The sequence below is a fragment of the Pungitius pungitius genome, chromosome 4, assembly GCF_949316345.1.
Source record: "Pungitius pungitius chromosome 4, fPunPun2.1, whole genome shotgun sequence".
Taxonomy (NCBI): domain Eukaryota; kingdom Metazoa; phylum Chordata; class Actinopteri; order Perciformes; family Gasterosteidae; genus Pungitius; species Pungitius pungitius.
In genome coordinates, this window is record NC_084903.1 from 17,112,669 (window position 1) to 17,135,182 (window position 22,514).

Genomic DNA, 22,514 nt, shown 5'->3' on the forward strand with positions numbered 1-22,514 from the left:
AACGAGCAGACATTTTCAAGTATGGGACAAAGTAGCAAATAGTTTCCCGGAGAGGTAACGTAAAGCCGAGAGTGAGGCGTGTATCAGTGAGTTCATTTGTAGAATGGGGCTCTTAGAATGAAGGAACGCTTTCACAAATGCATGGTTGAATATTACACACACACACACACACACACAAGCACGCACGTACACAAACACACACACCAATTCGGCGCAGGACTCATTTCATAAACTGAATATTGAATTATTCCATGATGCTCCAGCAGGCTTGTTTAATAGAAATAAAATACAGAGCAAGGGGCCATCACCCGTATTGACCAACTAACACACTTAAAACACACACTGATACTGTGCACACAGGCACACACACACGCACCTACACACATTATTGAATGTGAGCAGGCGATACTCTGCTGTGGTTGTAATGGCCTCATTATTCATCCGTGTGTTCTGCTTATACACTCAGCCAAAAGGAGCACAACCAAACCTATTATACACACAAGCACACATACAGCATGAACTCATTCACACATATTTTCATTGCTACAAATCAACCATAAACCTAAAACAATTTATCTTGACCACTTGTTGGCAGCAGAAAAAAATCTACTTTTAAGTTATTATGCAGGCAAACGGTTGCGTATTTACACATGCGCCATTGCACGTCCAATATTTGCTCTCTTTTAGCTGTGTTGTTAGTGTCCAGCAACTCCTCCGGGAAGTATCTTTTTTTTTAGACGTTGACTGCCCTTCTGTGTTTGGCGGTGTTGGTAGTAAACATTTAGATTTGAAAAAGGTTGCCTGCCAATAACGAGGCGAGAGTGAATCAGTAGAGTCGTGGTCCACCGAGTCTAGCGATGAGCGAAATGTTCAATAACGCAGACGGTAGCGGCCGACTCAGCAGTTTCATCATTATCATCATTTTTTTTTGGTGGGGGGGACGGGAGGGGGGGGATCACCAGCCCTCCACCTGTCTTAATGCTTCCCGAGTTGCTAAAGGCATCGACAGGTCGAACCGATTGAAGTACATCCTCACTGGGGATTACTGAATCTGAACAGATTACTGCGAGGCGTACACATGAAAGCTACCCTGGTTATTAGGGATGTCAATAGTGAACTGTGTAACCTTTTACAGACCGTAATCATTTCCAACATTAATTCATCACTGCTATCAAGAATATTTGAGAAGAGGAACAAAAGGAGCTCGGTGGGTCAACCTTACTAATCCGCCCGCCCGGATTGAGCCTGATCCAGCGTTGTTGCTTATATACGAGCTAACTCCCTTTAATTTAATCACCAGGTGTCAAGACAAAGGAACCTCGGTCTCCATTAGGGTCTTGGGAGGAGTCGGAGCGTTTATTCAAACGCTTGCACACATATGTAACTGAATCGTTACTAAACTTTTCATAGTAATTCACAGACCCACAGTCTCTCTCTCTCTCTCTCTCTCTCTCTCTCTCTCTCTCTCTCTCTATCTCTCTCTCTCTCCCTCCGTCCCCACAGGACACTCGCTAACAACACGCTGGGCTTTCAGTACCCAAACTTAGTATAGAAGGCAGAACCACAGCTGGCGACGTTGCTGATTGACGCGGTGCAGGCTAATATGTCTGCACGCACGCGACACGAGACGATGCCGCGCGGCCTCGCGGCTGCTGACTCAGTTGCCTGTTTTGTGCATACAACTCTGACAAATGATGGATTTAACCCGTTTTCTGCACCACGCTATGGTTGCAGCTGCACGGCTTGTTGGTAACTTCATTCACGGAACTTTGCATGCTGGGCACTGATGATTGGATAAGCAAGGGTTCACCGTGGGTCCGAAAATATTATGCAAAATCATCATCACTTATATAGAGCTGCATAAATCATTTATACAACTAGGAAGCAACTTTCCATTTCATGGCAGAGTAAGTGGGGCTTTGAGAGGGATCACTTTCATCAGGAATCCCCCTTTTTTGCTTGTTTGGTTTGTCTTGTGAATCCTAGAGGGACAACAACTGTGTTTTATTGTGCAACGCTGGGCTCTACAATGACTTTAAAGGAACTTGAAAAATGAAGCACAGGTCAACATCAAGGTAGGGAATAGAGGGAAACAGTGTGTTTTTTTACACACAGAAATGAGAAATGTTCTGGCATTGATATCTTTTAAAGACAGGCATGAGAGTGCTATTGCTCTTCTCAATGTCTAGTCATTCAAGTCTTGTAAATTACCATGGCAATGCAAGATGTGTTACTGGAGTGTTGGTGGTATGACTCAAATATAATCCAGAGTGAAACAGATGTGGCGAAAAGGTTTAGCGGATGTCAAGAGATTTTCTTGACTTGTATTCAATTTTGAACTCTTTGGTTTAAGCACTTTCATCAACTTGTGCCAACAGTGATTTCCATTTTTTTTTAAATGGCCTTCGACAACTCTCACAGAAAACAGCTTAAACTTTAAGTGGGGAAACCAACATGAAGTAACACAACAGCTTACACGAGTAAGTGTTTTACAGCTTGCATATTAGTCTTTTGAGGCTATTGTCAGAGCAAATCTTTCCCTCTTCTCTTCCTGGTTGTTGCTTAACGTCGGTCTGAAATGTAAGAAAGAATACCCTTGGATCTGTTTTATTGTAATAGGAGGACTCCAAAATACGGCATTTATTTTTCTACGGAAAAGACAATTGGATTTCGATATAAGAGTATGAAAAAAACCTCAGCGATGGCTGCGTCGTAGCGGTGAGTTGGGAGAGAAGCCGAGCTAGGAGATCAGCTGGTTATGTGCCAGCAAGAAAGAGACAACGGGAGAAGGGAGCGAGTGAGAGGATGTGGAGGTGTAATGACTCTATAGGCTACGGCTCATCGCCCATAGGGATTCATGGCAGGCTGGAAGATCTACGCTTCAGCTGGTGGATCGTGTGTGCATGTGATCTTCTCTCTCTCTCTCTCTCTCTCTCTGGATTTTAATATTTAATAATTTCATGGCGTGTTAATTAGGCATGCGTTGTGAGTAATTGTGTTCAAAAAGTAAAGCGGTGACAACGTTTCTTGCTGCCTTGCCAACCTTCAGTTCAACACCTCGTTTTCGTTATTTTCACCCGGCAGTCTCTCTGTCTTAATCAATCCCCTTTCTCATCTCTACCACACCTTTTTGTCTGTACAATCCAACCTTCTCTCCTTCTGCACATTCTGCTCATGTACTTCTTGCTCCCTCTCTCTCCCTTCTTTTCCTCTGACATTCCTTCTCTTCGAGCATCCTACCCCTCCTCCTTCCAACCCACATCTGCTCCATCTGCCCCATTCTTTCCTCAATCTTGTTTTTTTGCCCCTGTTATATACTAACTACACCAGTAATACATATTCATTGGGTTTTGCACTCTTGCCTCATTCAGCATGGCGCAACATTTGAGAGTAAATCTTCTCCCCCCACCATTGGCTTACACACAGTCTTGTCTACTGTAGCAGGCAACTCAAACACCTATTATTTACTCTGTGATTTATTTATGAGTTAAGTCTTTTAACTTTTTTTCTTACATTCATTTCCCAGGGAGGGCAGGATGGCAGGGCTGATTAATTGTGAAGAGGGTTGCCACGCAGAGCCTAAGCCCCTTCCAATGCATATGCACACACACACACACACACAAACACACACACACACACACACACACACACACACACACACACACACACACACCTTCAAGATATTGCATAGACACCATATGTGTGGGCACACAAGGCTATATATAAACTAAGAGACACACACAGCGGTGCAAAATGTGAACAGATAAATATGTTAACCGGGAGGACATTAGAAAGGACATTATTGCCTCAACATTTTCCCAGGAGAGCTGAGTTTGTTCACATGGATTGGCCCATCTAAATGTTTAATCTCCTCCACTGAGGACATTTTGTGCCTGCCTTCCTATTTATGCTTGCATTTACAGTATCTGAATCTAAATATATCTTGTATCTGTAGAATATGTTAAGTATGCACTAATGAGTGTGATAAATGTCACAAGGTTCACACTGGTAAGATGACATCATACCTTGAAATTGGTTGTGCTTGTGTAGTAGAAAAACGTCCTTTCTCCGAGGGCAGCAATCAGGATGAATAAAGGTTGATATATCCAGCTGAGAAATGAACTTTCCCTGAGATGGGTGTCATATTTTCTAACCGTCATCTGATACAGAACTTTGAAAGCATAAAAGGCCTAAGCGGCTGCGTCTAATAGAATTGCACAGACAAAAGGCTTCACCTTGGAGCTCTGAAGTATATGCATAAAAAGATCAGGTGTGAGTGAGGGTGATAGCTAACCCACATAATACCCACACATAAAGGCTTCTCAAGGGAATCTATTCTTAAGTCAATGTAATGCAGTAAATAAACACAAAATAACTTTCCAACACACGCTCACCTCTCGATGGGCTCTGACTTGGTGCAAGTGAAGTCAACTTTTCCTCCTCGCGGTTCCTTTTGGAATTTCATTACCTGTACTCGGTGCTTATCGATCTTGTTCTAAACACTATGGGCCAAGTAACTGCTAAATAATTCAGTGTGGTTAAATAGGGCTCTTTCATTATTCAGAAGCGTGGCACAATGTAATTAATATTGTAGAGATATGTGACAGGCACGGTGGCATTTCACTCGCTCTCTACTTTCGCGTTCTCCACTCTCCTCGTGTCTTTGTCATTGCCTTCTCTACTTTTTCTTGCTCCCTCTCTCTTTCTTTTTTTAAACAGTTTTTCCTTCTTCACTTCATCTTGTTGCTCTGTTTCATTTTTTTTATTCTTGACTTACTTGATGTACTTTTTTCCACTTTTCCTCCTTTTCTCTCTATTTCCTCCCCCTCTTCCACTCTTCACGGCTTCTAATGGTTGTGTTGAAATGTTTTTTGTGATACTCAAAAGTGATCTGGGGATTTTCCCAACAAGTTGTGTGTGTGTGTGTGTGTGTGTGTGTGTGTGTGTGCATGTATGTGCGTGCGCGCACACTGCGTTGTTTGTCTTTTGATTGTGGCATATATTTCTCAGCTTGAGCAATATTGTGCTGAAGTTGTTCTGATGGAACAGAGTACTCCCGAATATTCAAACCGCTGCATTGCTTGCTGTGCACACGGTACATGACAGAAGCAGAAGAGGAGCTTTGTTGCTGTTTTATTTTCACTACAGTGCCGTTGAGCAAGATGTTGCTGAACGCTAGGATGACTCGGAGCAACGTGTATAATAACTGAGACCATAAAAGTCCCCACTCCGAAATCTGTCCGTCATTACCGCTGCATTACTTGTGCACATGCTGTTTGGACAAAACGTTTATTAAGCTTATTATGTTTGAATTTGTGGAGAGCTTAAATGAAAGTGAATGGTACATCACAGACGAATAATCTACGATAGCTCCCTCCTTATGGACTTTTTAGCTCTTCCTTGAAACGTCATCTCTCTCAAGATTACTGTTGGTCAAACGGCAGGTCGGACTCGCAGCAAAGAAAAAGTGTGAAATAACAAAAGCCTGCTGTGAGAGCCTTTCGTGAGTTGGCAGTTTAAAAAAAAAAGGGGCTACAGGTGTTACAGGAGTTAGAAGACACCATAGATACACACACACACGTACACCCCCTCCCCCCCCCACACACACACACACAGACTTGCATGCTGTCACTCACACCATCAAGTTTTATTTGGAAGCCTCCTTGGCCATGTCCTCCCTTTCTTCATGCAGCCAATTAGGAGCCATCTCCTCTTGCTCTCATCAATGCTCCTTCTCTACTCTTGTCAAAGTTATATGACATAACAGGGGAGAGGAGACTTCAAAAGACTCTGTTGTCTTGTTTTTTCCCCTCATTTTTCTCTTTCTGAAGCCTGGAGTGAAACTTCAGAGGTGCCGGGATGACAACACAGAGAGCTCAAAGGCCTGACGCTTTGTGTGTGTGCAAAAAGTGAATTGAAAGGAAGGTTAATGTTCACGTATTTGTGTTTGTTTGTTTATTTCTGAATTTGAACTGAAACACACAAACACAACTATCACTTTAAATGTTGGAGCCACTCAAGCCGACTTGAATGCAGATTTAGATGCATCGTTTCTCACATTTTTTAAACCGCAGACTTAAACTCACTCTATTTCTGAAATCCATTACTTCCCTCTTTAAGGATCCGGAGTGGCACTCCGCCTGTGATTCAGCTCCGCACTTTGTCTTTGAAGAGTCATTAGGAAAATGACGTCAGGATTCCCGTTTTAAATCCTTCTTGATAGTGCTAAGCTAATAAAAGTGGCCTTTAGCCACAGGACAGGACGTTAGGTGGCGGTCCCTGAGTTCCATTCTGCAGATGCTGTTCGACTCTTGACATTTCTGCTCAACTGTGGATGCATTTTTCTGCCTCTCTCGTTCTCACTTTCTCCCTTTGTCAAGCTGTCGTTGTCCGACCATCCGCCCTCCACAAGGGTTTTGAGTTTTACTGTTCTCAGCTGCAAGTTAATATTTAATCTGCTGTTGAATAACACATTGTTGATGAGTCACTGCCCCTCATTCAGACATTATGTGTTTTGTGTGGTTTGGAAACCAAAATATTGTGTCTCATAATGCATGGACCCTTCAGCACATCCATACTATATCAAAATACGTTGCTGCAAATGTTGTGCTCTGGTTCTTTTAATCTATAACGGACAGAGGGCATGCTAACAAACAGGGGGGAGAGGTAGAAATACTATTTTACCCTGTGTTTTTAACTGGCTGCATATTGTGACTACTAGCACCGTATGCAGATGATGCCTCGCTCTTGCAAAGTTGCAATGGATTGCGAGGCTCCGGTTCATTCTTGTTGGTAAAGTCGGTATCTGATGCATCCTCAGTTGAAAGATAATCCATTGGGATCCGTATCCGCCCTCGTTTTTTTTTCTGCCTGTGTGAGATTGCAGTTTGGCTTATATATATTACATCAAATATGTCATAGAGGACGGAGGCCTCGTCACATATAAGGAGATCTAACATGCCAACAAGAGACAGCCACACTGACATGGGTACCTTTCAAGGGGGTGAGACTTTCAGCTCGGGTCTTTATTGTTTCAGGTTCTTTTTCTCTCCTGCACAATCGTTTCTATAACTGGAAATATTTCATTTTTATGGCTAGATTCAAAGAACTTATTATTCTCAATTATGGGGATTGCTTTTAAACCAAAAGCCAAACTTCAAATGTGAGTTGAAAAGAAGTCTCACGCTGAGATTAGCTCTCCTGTCCAGACAGGACAAGTCGTCCGGAACAAAGAGGAATGCGTTACGTGTTGCTAATTCACTCGCACAGTTCTTTTTTCAACCAACAAACATAACATTTCCATATGAAAAAAAAGTTTCTTCTGATTAACCTTGAGAGACCACTTTTTCATTTATTGACCCATCTTTCCCTTTCAAGTCAAACAGCCACATGAAGGTTATCCTTGGCCAGCTGTCCCTGTCAGGTTTTAATGTGCAGCTTGCAGCTTCCTGCTCCAATTTCATCTAAGGGCTCATCCAGGGCAGCCCTATAGCTGATAATCCATCATAGGTGATGGTACTGGGTGTCACACACACACACACACACACACACACACACACACACACACACACACACACACACACTGTACGCAAACATTTTGTGTTTCACTTTTCTATTTATTTTCACTGATAAGCTTTTCAAAGTGCATTGAAACATAGTATGAAATGTGTGGCCTACAGTCATGTGTAGTGTGTGCTCCTGTATGTGAATGTGCTTGGTAAGAACTCAACCCCATCTTCTCCTCCTCTTCATCACCTAGAGTACAAATTCCAAAGCACTGAAAATTGAATTAAAACTCTTCGGGAACTCTCTCACTTGCAGTTATCCTTTAAACCTCAGCGCTGCTCTTTCCTGCTGCAGCTCTCCGTTTCTCTGCCTCCACAAATTTTGCCACATCATGCAGAAGAAGTCGGAAAATGTGTGTTTTGTTGGGTTTTGTTGTGTGCTGTAAACCACTCTACAGTTTTATGTCATCTGAATCGCTAGTTTCAAGCCTTCTCCAATACAACATGGTACATGGTGTTTGTTTCATAAATGAGTGAAATAAGCGACAGAGCAGAGTTGTGGTTTAGGGTGTGGTTACCTTTTGATTGACACCATGGAGTGGTTGGGGCCTGGGAGTTGTCCACGCTTTCGACTTGAATCCTTTTGACGTGCATTTTGAGTTCATGAATTGTAGTTGAGAGGCTAGTAAATTACTCTCGTGTCACCATTGGTTATCATCATTATTATCCAGCTCTTTTCAGATGAGACCGATTAAAATATTTCACAAAACAATTGTAAACATGCATCATTATCTTTTCTTTGTCAGATACGCCCCCTCTAAAGATCTTCCACAGTTCTCTCTTGACGAGAAGTTAAGGAGGAACATTTGTAATGGCAGTGTCAACCGACTCAAAGGGAGTTTCGCTCAAGTTCCAACTTCATTTTTAGCCCTTCATCCTTTTTCTCTTTGTCTCTCACTCTCTTAGGTCTCACCATTTGGTCTCTACCAGCTCTAAATGCTTCCTCCCTCTTTTCACTCAACCATTGGTGCTGTTGGGGCCTTTTTGCGTTTCTTCCCCTGTCTTTGAATAAGTCTCTACGTCGCTCTGTGACTCCTTCTCTCTGTTACATTACATTTTCTGATTCCGGTCCCTTTATTGCCATGACCGTTAGATGGATAGAATACATAATAACATGCCTCTCCGCATTTTTGTCCCCACCCTACTCTCTTTCCTTTTAAACACACACACACATACACACACACACACACGCGCGCTTCTGTACCTACTCTGACCTTTTATTCAAGCGTTTCTTCTCGCTCTGCTCTTTATCGACATTCTTTCTTAGTACCTACTTCCTCGACCACTTCACCTGGACTGACCGCTATGCATTGTTGGCTGCTCGGCTGCAGTTTCCTTGGAGATGCCCCCGCACACACACACACACACTCATGCACTCACACACACATCCACCCAGAGACAGGGTACTTTATTTTCCGCGTATGCACTTCCACTGTGTGTCGAGTCAAGTGTGTCTCTTGTGATCTCGGCCTGTAGAGGTCTGTGAATGCGTGCCTTCAAAGTGAGTTGGAGCGTTTCGCTGGCGCAGGATGAGGTCACATTGACCGTCAGGTAGACGGATGAAGTGGGGGCACATGACCTGCACCCCACACTGCCTTGTTTTCTCTCCCTAAATACAGGGATGTTGTCCTCTTCTCTCATCCTCTCAAGTGACTTTTCCCTCTCTCAAACATTAACTGGAAAAACCATATGTTGCATCGAAGGTGATTTGTGTGGCATATGTTGAGCAAGCTGAATGAAAGGCAAAAAATAACCTTTGCCGCATAAATACTTCCCAGCTGTTATTGTTTCTCTTTCGACTGGGTTTATTGTATTATTTACTCTCTTAAAAGATGCTTGTGTTGCCTTCAAAGACCCAGAGTGTGAAACTGAAAATCTCAATTCAACACTTTTTAGGCGTAGCTGAATCTGCTGTGCATCGGCGTCTTCTTTTGTTCCTTTAGATTTGTTTATTTTCTCAGTGACATTAAATACAATGCAAAATGTTTACTGTAAAGGGACAGTAGGCAGAGAGAGTGTGGATGACCTTTGACATTCAATAGATGAGCTTTAACATCAGATAGCGGGGGTTCACAGCAGGCCCACCAGGGTGCCCCATTAAGGTCGGTCTAACGTTAGGATTAAAAGATTAGAGTGAGGATAACTCGTGAAAATCCCCGAGAGGGATCTTTTTGTAGAAGCCAAGAGATTTAATTGTGTCCGTAAAAGAAATCATAAAATATCGAGACATTTAGCTTACACTGAAAAAATAAACTGTAACTTTATTTTTTCCTGCTCGAAATTAGTTGTCCTACAATTTTTTTAATGTCAAAACACAAACTTCGTACTTAGTTCAAGTAATCTGCAAGGAATCCGGATTTGTTTACAGAAGGCAGAAGGTTACTGCTGACTTTTGGAGCAATATTGCTCCACTCTAGGCAATCTGTGTGTGTGTGTGTGTGTGTGTGTGTGAGTGAGAGAGAGAGAGAGTAAGTGCAAATTTGTTAGATGCTATTTGGTCTGAGCACAACTCTAATCAAGATATTAATATGTGCTGTTGTAACTCTAACTGATGAATTGTTCAGTTTCAAATTGGAGTTAATTAAGAATCTTGTTCCCTTTATCGACTACTCTAATATCCAGTGATATTCAACCCTTCAAAATGACTTTAATGTGTATGCAAAATAAATGACGCGAGTCTGTGTAAAGATACTTTAAAAAAATATAATCCCAAACAATTATCAGTAAAATGTATTTAAATCCCTATTTATATCAAGGAGTGTTCACTATTGCAAAGCTTTCTAGCATAAATCATTAATTCAGATAAATATTGCTGATGTTTCCTCCTTTATTATTTATTGTTTTTGGTGAGGGGTTGGCGCCGTTGCAAATGGTCTACAATGCAAGGATTGCGTAACATAAAATAGTCCCATACAACCTCAGAAGGAGTGGTTTTATTTCTCTGATTCGTTTTTCTGTGTTTCGTTCCCCACAGTTCTGAAAAGTGAATCCATTGTGGAAGTGCCTAAAACTTTCTAAAATACCGTAGGGGGTCGACACCTTGCTTAAACATTGGAAACATGAGTCTTCTTCAGTACAGCGTGATATTCAATGAGTAAATTGTAGTCCCACTTAAATTAGGATGGAAAATAAAGCAGGCTTTGATTTAGGATGGGACTATCGTGTGATCGTTTTACAACTTCAACCCTTTTAACTACATTACAGAATGTTTATTAATGTAACATTAACTTCAATGAGAGGGCTGAAATCATACACAGTGAGTTGAGTAGTCAATTAGCAACAGTTTGCCCACAAATATTACAACCATGAAATATGCTAATGTGAACATCAACATGCTAACAGGCTCAAAATGGCCAGGCTGCCGTCATCTCACTTCAGAATGTCTGAAAGCTAATTATGCTAATAGCGCCACATTTCAGTTTAATGGCAATGACATTTGTAATTTGAAAATGTTCTTACTTGGTATCGGAGCTGGAATAAAATTCAGAGGATTTGTTGTTAGGCTAAAAATGCCGAGGCCTTTTTATGCAGACATTTTGCACATCAACACAATCTTATTCATGTGGCCTAATAGAGCCATTGTCTACATTTTCTGCTCTTATTTTTAATGGCCTCCTCCCGTCCTGTGCATCGGCCTGTCGTTTTCAGCACCCTGTGTGTTTCATATCACACGCTTTGTGAATGGAGCGCTCACACAGAAGATGCCATTCACACGTTTCTTTCTCATTTTCTCCGCTTCTCAGCACTTCCCTCCCTTCTCGTTTTCTTTCTACACTTCATCCGCCTCTTCAAAGATCTTGTTCTGTTTCATCTCTTTGTTAAAACTCACCCTCTCTCGCCTCTTCTTATCCTTTCAGCCCGGGAAAGCTGAAGTACGACAAGCACACTCCCATGGAGGAGGACTAGTCGTGTTGGCCCGGGCTCAATAAATCCCTGATCACTTCACATCACTGCAGCCCTCACAACAGACGCGACCCCTATTCTCCCTTCCGTGACTTGCCGTCTGCTTTTCCAACTCTTTCATGCTACATTTCACAAAGCCACTATTTCTTAACATTAAATCAACTTATACATGCGACCGAGGACCCGGAGTGGCCTCAGACCCGCCGTGTTGTGTGCACAATTGTTCCCTAACAAGAAGTGTTCAGTATAATACGTGTGGATTTGCAAATAACAACATTTTGGAACCTCCTACTCTCGTACAATAGGACCAGGGTAAGTTCAGGGCATGGCAATTCTCAAGAACAAAAAAAAAACTCTTTTGCTGCAAAAGGTATGGGAAAAAAGACAATCTCCTATTGATAAAAAATAAGCTCACTTATGAAAGAAGCTATACCTTTCCAATTGTTCTCTTCCCTGCCTTTCCTCTTGGATTGCATTCTCTTTGCCTGCCAATAATCCATATTGAACAATATTTCAAAGGAAAGAGTCACTGTCCTCGGATATGAAGCCTGGAGTGGTGCCATTAAAATGCTGCTTCCGCTTCCTCTCTATTCCTCTCTCTTTTTTCCGTTTTAGTTTTTTTTTCTCCACCGGTCTGCACTTCCAATCTAAACTCTGCTCTCCAGTGATCCCCCTTTATTAGCTATTGCTGTCAACTGATACTTTAGTTGATCGCACAATATCTTCTTTCCCCACTTAAAGGGATTGTGGTGGAAAATAAGCAGTCACTCACTGACAAACACACATATGATTGCTAGGTACCCCGGCATGTATCTCACTCACACACACACACACACACACACACACATACTGTCAAACTGGCCCTGATATGTCGATACAATAAATAATATTCTATTGAAAGCAAAAAAATTGTATCTGCTGCTTTTTCTCAGTGTTAATCTTTTTCTCTTGTTAGCTTTCTGCATTAAGTTCCCTTCAGGAACGTGCTGATTGGTGCTTGTGTGTTTGTGTGTGTTTGTGTGTGTGTGTGTGCAATTGATTCACATGCTATTGTTGGCTTGTTGTCTCTTCCTCCGCAGTGGTCATTTAATCAATACCTCTGTGTGCTGGGTGATCAGGTGATATCGGTGTTTTTCACTGAGCAGGCTAGTTCCTTCTTTCTATCTTTCTAGTATCACTCTTCGACAAGCTAAATAAAAACAACATTACAGTATGCGTAGTTTAAACAAAGCCCTAAACGAACCCCAGAATGGACAGTGCTACTCGCTCAAGTTATCAAATCCGCTGTCCTTCATGACCTCCACTGGCTCCCGGGTCGGAAACACGATAAAGATTCTAGATTCGATTCACCATCTATAAGGCGCTCTAAGTGGCTCACCTGTCCAACCCTTTTTCTTCCCAGCACCTCAAATATGCTGAAATAAAAGTCTGTAGACCCAGAGGCTTTGAGTGTTTTCAGTCATCGCCGCCTCTCTCCCACAGCGATGCATAATTCAAAAAAGCCCTAATATCTCACCCACCACTGCCCCAACTTTGATAAGCTCTACATAAATCTGCTGCGATATTATTATCCCTTAATCACACAGCTTTGTAATTAGTCTCATGAGAAAACGTTCTTGTGTTTGAATATCTGTCTGCATTTCCTGGTAAGTGACTGGACTTCAGCATTAACATGGGCGTGTTAATGGATATCAGTAATATCAGTTTCTCCTCCGGGTTTCTTATTTAACCTTTTGAATCCGCCTGTAGGAGAAAGGGTAAGAAGGAAATGATATTCAGATGTAGCTGTCTCCACAACCAGAATCAAATTAGAAGCAAGGCCGGGGGAAAAAAAAAGGCTGCTTCCCTTTTCATCCATATTTGGGTTTGGAAACCTGCCGCTGAATTTGGCACCAAATAAATGAATGCTAGTATGAGAGAGACAACAATGCATTTACCTCTCTGTTGGCAGCGGGAACTATTTGTGTTAAACTTAACCTAAAATGACTACACTTATTGAAGCGTATGTCTCCTTTCATTGCGTGTGTTTGTTATACCATGAGTATGTAAGCGGGGAAACAATTTGGAGTTGATTGAAAGCGGCGTAAAGGTTACTGAGGGTTAGACTTTCATCTATAACCGTGATTTAACCGTTGGGTCAAAAGTTAAATCAATGTCCTGGACGCGTTTTGATATCTGGAGCTCCGATCGAGCCAAAATGAAAAGGAAGAGGTCATGACATCAACCCCCCCCCCACTCGTCTGCAGAGAAGAATCCTGATAAAAATGATGAGGCTATGTGAGTCATTCGGGCTTTTGGTCATAAAGCTCTTTTTGTGTGTGTGTGTGTGTGTGTGTGATTAGTCTCTCTTTGAGCCAGATGAACACTTCCCTCTTTTGCAGTTAATCAATAAAAGTCTGTGACTTTTCCCTTGGGTACCCGCTCTCCACTATTTTTATCTCCTTCCGCTTTCCTTTTCCTTCCCTTTCTTTTGTAGTCCACTTGTGATGGCAGGGGAAAGGGCCAACGCATCCTAATGGTCTCTTGTAAATGAAGTGAATTGAGACAGAGCTCATCGGCATGCACGAGCAGGTCCCATAAAGTAACTACGCGTATCAATCATGCGCCGCGCCGTCTCCGACAGGCCTCGTGACCTTCTTTGGGATTATTCCGTCAAGATACAGTACGAAGCGCACGGAAACGCACACAAACATCGCATGGGTGCACGCTCTCCCTCGCATATCAACAGCACTCACACACACACACACACACACACTCCCACTCTTGTTCTCACTTTCAACCACACACATGCTGCTCGGCACTCCGTCAGGCAGTCACTGCAGTTTGACAGCAGCTCTCTTGTCTCATCATTAGTTTCAGTGAGAGATGTGCTGTCCGCTCAACAAAAACAAACATGGCAGGCGGTGACGAATCAATTAATCAGACGAGGCCTTTGGCGATAGTTATGTTTCACTTACAACTAATGTGCATTGAATGTCTAAGAAAGTTTCCAATAATGCACGGACAACACTTTCCATCAGCATTCCCTGCAACAGTTTTGATCGATGAATCATCAGAGTCGGATAGATTGCTGTCAAAACAGCAGCTTTCTATGACTGATGATCATCTTTCACACTAACTGAATTGATGCACCTCTGGACACGCTTGTACCAATGCTTCTTTCCTCTTGGCTCAGGCATTTGACCGATTTAGACTGTGGATTTATTTTCTATTGTGTTGTCATCATACAACCCTAAATCTTGCAGCATCAAGAGATTTCTTCAGAATCGTAATAGATCCTAATTTATGATTTGCTTCATGGCATGAATGAACTGTATTTGGATGTTCCATAGTTTTATAGCTGTGTTTAACCGCACAGGCTACAACAATCGCTTTTTACCTTTGTACTATTCAAATTAATAAGGAAAATACAATTTTCCCTATAGTTTGTGCTAAGTTAGTCACCAAGTGCGGTAACTCAGCTGTGAGGTTCATTTGGTGTTGCTGAGCAACCGAGCAAAGCCCGCTGTTAAATATTAAATATTAAACATTATAAACATCTGGGGATGGATTCCATATTGTCGGACACAACGCTGAAACCTATAATTTCGTTAGTTGTATAGGTGGACGGTCCGGTTTGTAATGGTAATGATTGTTGCTGTGGGTCCAAATGGACGATTGAGTTTTGAAGATTGAAGTGTCTGCAGTGAAAGGGTCGTAGTGCTCGTGCTTTGTTTGCATCATTCTTTTGTTTAGCTTTTGACTCCCCGTTGAGCAGCCTTCATCCATCACATCCCTCTTGACCAGCTGTCAGTCTCTATTCTTTGGCAAACACATTAACCGACTTGGTTTTTTGGATCATTATTGATACCATCTACTATATTCTCAATTTTTCCCTCGTTCACCTTCAGTACCCTTTTCCATCATTTTTTTATTTCATTATTGAATCAATGGAAAAAATACCGGTAGAAAAATAGCAATCATAAACATTCTACCAAAAACAAAGTTGCCATTATTTGATAATAATTCATAATTTATTTGTGGATACATTCATTTATCTCTCTCTCTCTAGCCCTGTTTCTTTCTGTCTGACCCTCTCCTCACCTTATTTTTTTGTATTCTGTATTTTTTCCTTGTTTCTCTCGACTTCTTTTACTTGTCTGCGTTTTTTCTGTCTCTCCCCCCTTTTTTTTCTTCTGCCTCTCTCTCTCTCTCTCTCTCTCTTTATCTTTTCCTTTCTTTTGTCTCTTTTTTTGCCTTTCTTGTCTCGTTCTCTCTCTCGGCCTCCCTTTCCCTACTCGATCAGACAGTTGAAGCAGCCAAGCTGCCGAAGGCGAGAGCCGACAGAGGAGCCGCTCTGTTCAACCTCCCTCCCTCTCCGGAGAGGCAAACTAATGCAGACGCGCCAATAAGCTGTAAGGAGACAATTATTCGCCATTTATATCAGCTCACTGTCTTTCTGAGTCAGTGCCGCACACCTCTGGAACTCCAACATCGAGTTTTTAATACTTTTATCAGATATTGGGTTGGATTTTGAACCTTAGAGATTTGCCCCAGCCAAACTTTGGTCTAGTGGTTCCTTGTTACCAATTTGTCAACAATAAGCACAATCAGAGAACATACAAAAAAGACCTGATCTCTGATCTCCAATCAAACGTTATCAACATGCCCTTCAGCAAAACACTTAACTCCTAACTGCTCCCCTGGATCTGCTCAGTGGCCAACAGATAAATGCTGTAATTATACCTGGCAGTCCATGTCTGTGAATACTAACATCAATTCTGTGAATGAAGTTCTGTCTGAAAGGGTTTTAATTTGGTTAAAATCGGTTTTAATTAAAAGAGTCAATTATTTATTTAAATGGCTAAACTAAATAATTTGGAATCTTCAATCACCCGGTAGAGCATTTAAAATGTATTTCATATTCACAACTTAAATAGTAAATATGTTCTCTTTTTCATCAAAAGCACTTTTTCCAAGATTCTTCGTCACGTCAAACACTTTTTGATGCAGAGCCAGAGAGACACTGAGGTTAAGACCAAGGATGGAGGGGGACAACAGAGCAAGGAGCAGAGAGCCTTTTTCAAAGAGCTCATGTTTCAACTTTAATGAGGCCCGCTACGGCGTACATGTTGTACACGCTACATGTCTGCAGGAGCATTCACAGTGTGAGCAGATTTGTGTCCACATGAGCTATTTTATAGCATCATATACATATAATGCTATACTTTGGTAAGAAAATAGCTGTGGTTTGCTCAAAAAAAGTATTGTGCATGCAAGTGCGGAGCATTAAGTATTACAGGCATTCACACACCTTTGTGTACACGTACACACAGACACACACACTTACACACTCAACAACACACTAGACCACATACTGACCACTTACAGTTACAGACAGAAGACAGTGAGGACAGAAGCAAGTATGCAGTGGTATTTTCTTAAGATCTACAATATTCCAGTTATTTATACAGTATATAGTATATACAGTTTTTTTTATACAGTATGCTCAGACTTTATAAGACATTTTTGTGATTAGTAATTAGTGTTTTATTCATCCGGCCAAATGACAGTAGCGTAGGTTTACTACCAGGACTAAATCTGACCTACAGCCTTTTTTCCTGCATCATTGTTTCTTTCGAAGAGCAAAGAAACTTCCTTTGAAGTAAAGCGGCAATGTCACCAAAATGTAGCGATCCAAGTGGACAGGCACACTCGCTATGTCCCGATACCTGAAGCTATTAACAGCTCCAGCTTGTCCTGCATCAGAGAATACGCAGCGACAGACTCGCAGGGCTTCTTTTATTCTCCACTGGATTTTTCGCTCGCGACGGCGCCGCGCGTTGTAACGTCTGATCGAGTTGATGTTCAAGGTGAACGGGCCGCCCACTCGGTTCCTGTCTCTTCAATGATAACAGTCGGAGAGCCCAGTGAAAATGTGTTCCCCTGTAAATCGATGCTAATCACATCACTGGGCCTCCCCCGTACACCCCTCTCCCCCCCACCCCTGTCCTCCTCTCTGGGATCTCACACTCCTCTCTGGCCTTTTCTCTTTCGCCCGCTGCTTCTCTGTCTCCGTCTCTGTCTCTGCCCTTCTCGCTTCTGTCTCCCTTCATCACGCGGGAGGTGAGGCCACGCGAGGCCGACCCTCCCCATGGGTCAGCGCCGTGCGCCCTCCGATAGTGTAGTCGCTGCACAGATCAACCATCATGCGTCGTCACTCTTTTTTTCCTGCAGTTGCTGTAAATTTGTGATGTTTCTTCACTGTTGTAAAAACATATTTGAGTATGGAGCTTCAGGCAATTTGTTGATTTAATTTAATGTGAATATTTGAGAAGATCTCACCTAGATTTTGGTGAAAAGAAATGTGAAATGGAATGTGAACAATACGATTTACTGGTCTTGGGTGTGAATTTTCTGAATACACGCCTGTGTCTCTTGCTACAGTCTAATGACAACCTGAAATTACACAAAACACAGTGTCAAAACGCTGATTGTAAAAAATGAAAATGTCCACACACAATTCATCATCTAAATTGTTTCAAAACTGATATTGAGGATACAACAGCTATCAAATAAGACTTTATTAAACCCATTCTGTTCTGAGTGACATGCACTTTGTAGTAGCTTTGTTCTCATACGCATTATCCTGAGTCAAGAATCAGCCTTTTGACCTATTAAAAGTTAAAATGTTTCAATATATGGCCTTATCTCTCAACACTGACAGACAAAAAACCACAGCATTTTGAGAGGCTTTTTTTTTTTAAACCAATGCAAAGATTTATGATGTATTTATTTATCTGAGTAATCGATACATACTCTACTATTACACATGCACCCACAAGACAATGAGCCACTTTTGTGGCTCACGTTACTAAACATTTAATGTGGTTTCTCTCCCTCTGTCTTTTTCTGTGTGTGAATGTGTGTATGTCCCAATGGCTACATGTCTATTTGTCTGCACGTGTGTATGTGTGTGTGTGTGTTTGTGTCCATGCCTTCACTCACAGCTCCAGCCAACGCCCAGATCGTGCACTCAGGCGAAGCGTGTAACGTCAAGGATGATAACATCAGTGAGAGAATCTACACCATCAAAGAAGGAGACACACTAGTTCTTCAGTGCATTGTCAAAGGACACCCAAGACCTCAGGTAAGCTCCCCTAAACACCTGGGTGTAAGGCCTGTGTGCCGAGATATTTGACTGGCATTTATGTTGATGCTGATCCTGTTATCCGAGTAAAACATTTAGAGGGACTATTGTTTAAAACTAATAATACAAAATTGTATTAGGTGAGTTTGGTAACTGATATCTGAATGGGTGAACAAAGCTTTTCCAGCTTCTCAAACGACAAATCAAATGTTTTGTTTTTCAGATTGGATGTATAACGCTATCTGAGAAGCATGCACTTTAAGTACAGTGGATAAAAAAAAACTGTGTGGTTTTACAACTAATTTATCATAACATGCAACGTAGAGTAAAATACAGTTATTGACAATATTCCCTCCATTTGCATATTGATGTGGGGCATAATTCTGCTACATTGGAGTCACTCAAAGTCGAGGACCCTGCGTGGCAAGGGTGTGATCAATGAGCCTTGCTAGCATTCAGGCCTCTTCCGTCCTCAAGAGATTCCAAATTTCTACTTGAATCTGCCTGGATTTTTATTGTATATCTCAGATCCTTTAGTCAGAATTGTATTATCAAGCTGCTGTCGCTACAATGCACGAACATTTCTTAGATCTGGCAGAATAACCTTTTCCTCACGTGGTCTGGCTGTTTTCAGGCCTACATGTTGGTGGCAAAACAGGCTGGTGACTGAAAAGACTGCAGGCGCTGTGAACAAATTCTATCACAAGCATCAGGGAGAATGATTCGTTACCCGTGCTAGCATAAATAATAAGATGAAATAACTTGTTTATAGTGTCATATCTCGTGCGTTGAGCTGAGTCACACTGTATCCATCTTTATTTGCGGAAACCAACTAAATCCATCCTCTGCTTCCGTGTTTGCAGGTGAACATTGATATTCATTGGCAATCATGTGACTAATCTCCGTTGTTAGTGACACGCTCAGAATATTGTTTTGAGGAACACCTGTAGCTCAAGATTTAGAGTGACTTAAAGGTTACCGTTACAATGACCTTTCTTTCAGCAAAGCTGATCATGCAGCTGATCTGTCACATAGGATGAAGGTAAAAAATGAGCTCTGACTGAGTGCACATGCTGCGTTTGGAGTGAACGCCATTAGCTGGTTGGAAAAAGCGCATATTCTTTTTTCCAGCCATAAAAAAAGACCAATTTGGAGAGCATTTACGCATTAACACACACACACACAGCAGTAGATTCTGTCCAAAGGTTGACACATGTGGTTTCCTGGGTTGAACTCCAGAAAAACATGTTGAACCAGAGTGCGTACGCATGCATTTGTGTGAGTTTAAAAAGCGAGATGTAAAATGACCTGAGGTGACTGCAGCAGTGCTGCGTGTTTTGTGCGTGTGTGTGGGAGTGTGTGAGGTGAGAAAAACAGTGTTCCTCACGGGTGAATGTCCACTGGCATCACATCAACATGAATAAAACAGTGCCTGTGTCTGTGCCCTGTTTTCTTCTTGTTTTTTTATGTGTGCATCAACTCTGTGTGTGGGCATGTGTGTGCGCGTGTGTGTGTGTGTAAGAGGCAGCTTGCTTGTGTGACCCTGTAGATGCAATCAAATCATTTGTATACAGCTGCAATACCTAATCACATACCTGTTGACCTAACCTGCATATACTAACTGTGGCTGCCATTCCTCTCTCATTTGATCTATTTTCCTGGCTCTCTCTCTCTCACACATAAAAGCACACACACACACACACACACACATGCAGACAGACCACATTTCAGTTGCCCAAATAAATACAGACCAACTTTTAAATAAAATGTATATCTTCACTGGTACCGGAAAAATAATCATTATAAAAATGTTCTCATTTGTCCACAAGTTTATTCCCCTGCAGCAGTTCAAAGATGCAGGAAATTGCGTCAGTGATTGCTTGTTCTCCCGGTCGGAGGTGGGAGTGTATTTTGAATAATGATCCCATTGGTCGCCGTCGTCAGAATTTAAAGTCACAGAATACTGTATAGTGGTTATATTGCCTCCAGCAAAGAGACAATGTTTAAGTGAGTGTGTGTTCCTCGGTGGACTTGTGTGTGTGTGTGCATGTGTGTGCGTGAGAAAACGTGTATGTAGACTCACACTAACAAACAAAGGCAGAGACAAAGAAACAGATAACAGACCATGGCGAAGTGACAGTGACAACACTTCAGTAGCTCAAGGTCCTCTGACTGAAACTCTGAGGTCGAAGCAACACATTTGACCTCCGTGTGATGGCGGAGCTGAAAGTGATGGAAAGTGTGTGGAATCAAGTCAAAGAAATAGATGGTTGACTTTTCTGGGTATTAGTTTGATTTAAAAACTAATCCAAAACCAAGGTCTATTTACTAGTATTATTTTGAGCTTTCGCCCACATATTCAAGGCTTTCGCTAGCTAAGTGGCTCAGGTGTCATCTGACAAAATGTGATGTCATGCAGTCACATGACGACGGCCCGATGTGTTTGAAAGCTAAAAGGAAATATCTAGTAATAACTAGTGATTGGAATTTTTTCACTGAAATACTTCCTCAACCAACTGTGACTACTCTAAGGAAGGGAGGCAGCAATATAAGGCTAACTCATATTATTAAGCAACATCATTTGTGCCTGTTATAATCATTGTGTTGGAAAAAAAATCTTCTTCAGTCACAATTTGTATGAATTCAAAAACGTTAACTACAATGGAAACTGGAATTTAAACCCGCCGATGGAAAACGAACAATAAACAACATTTTATCTTGTCTACACCTACACATAAATTACTTCAATATTTAATATCGGCAAATATTGTCAACAACACAGGTCAATGTTTACAGGAACAGGGCGGTGATGTAGAAGATCACATATTTACGTATTTATCCACACATGCTGAAAGAGAGAGACAGAGGTCAGATAATGACGACGTGATGAAGCAGTGGAAGTGACATTGGATGATGGAGGCACAGGAGTAATCAAGAAAGATACCGTAGGAAGAGATAAGAGAAAATTTGGTGATGGTTATTGAGACAACGAGGGTTGAAGGACTTAATGTCAAGATGATGATGCCTGTGTGCATTCGTTTTACTTTCACAGTGTACGCATTATTTCAATAATGCATTTAGTCAAAGCAGACACAAGACATGTGTGTTTTAACGTTGTATAGAGAGAAAAGAAACTCAAGATGTCCATTTCATTATTTATTTTACATTTTAGTAGCTGTTGCCTGCTCACGGTGAAAGTCTGACGGCCCGAGCTTCATCTCCACCTCTGTGACTCTTTTATCACACTCCAATGGGTGGTACGTTTTTTAGAATCTAAAATGGTCCCAATCCGCCAGCAATACAAACACACCAACCAGAGCAGTCAGACGAGCATTCGTCGTGTGCCAGCTTGGTTTCAATAGACTACGAGTGAACAGTGGGCTGTGCTGACCTCTGTCCCAGTGCGTTGGGCTGGAGGAGCACACTGCAGCATTCTGCGTCCCGTTGGGCTTACAGAGTTTCTACTGCGCTTCATTGGCTGTATTGATAACCTGATCCTTGTCAGCCCAGCTCTCCTTCATCCATCCTTACATTTTACCTTTCCCTTCTTTACACAAATGGACTGCTTCGACTTTTCACAGTTGCGGTTTCTTTTGTGATCTGTGCTGTATTTTCTGTCGTTGTCAGCGAAGGAGCGATATTTGCAACCACTATGGAGTGGAGACCAAGTACCCAAAGCGGCAGGCCTGGGGATGAAAACATACAAGACATGGACATCAAACAGAGCCTCAAAAGCATACCTTCATAGCTCCAAATGAAATATTGCTTTCCTTTTGTTTTGGCAGAATTAAATAGTGCTTTCTCTTGCTGACGGTAAAGGCTTCCTCTCGAATTTGAGTTACACCAAAGGTTCTTGATGTCTCTAAAGTTTTAACCAATTAGCCGCAACCTTTGAAAAATAGGTAGACTGGACTGGT

At 41.9% G+C, this 22,514-nt stretch overlaps 1 protein-coding gene across 2 annotated transcripts in view; it reads left to right on the forward strand.

Moving 5' to 3' along the window:
* LOC119229216 (MAM domain-containing glycosylphosphatidylinositol anchor protein 1) overlaps positions 1–22,514 on the forward strand; it is a 121,550-nt gene that overhangs the window by 18,425 nt on the left and 80,611 nt on the right. For both annotated transcript variants that reach the window (XM_037489424.2, XM_037489433.2), the window contains exon 3: positions 18,458–18,597. In XM_037489424.2, the coding sequence (XP_037345321.2) occupies positions 18,458–18,597 (140 nt within the window). The remainder of the gene's footprint in view (positions 1–18,457; positions 18,598–22,514) is intronic.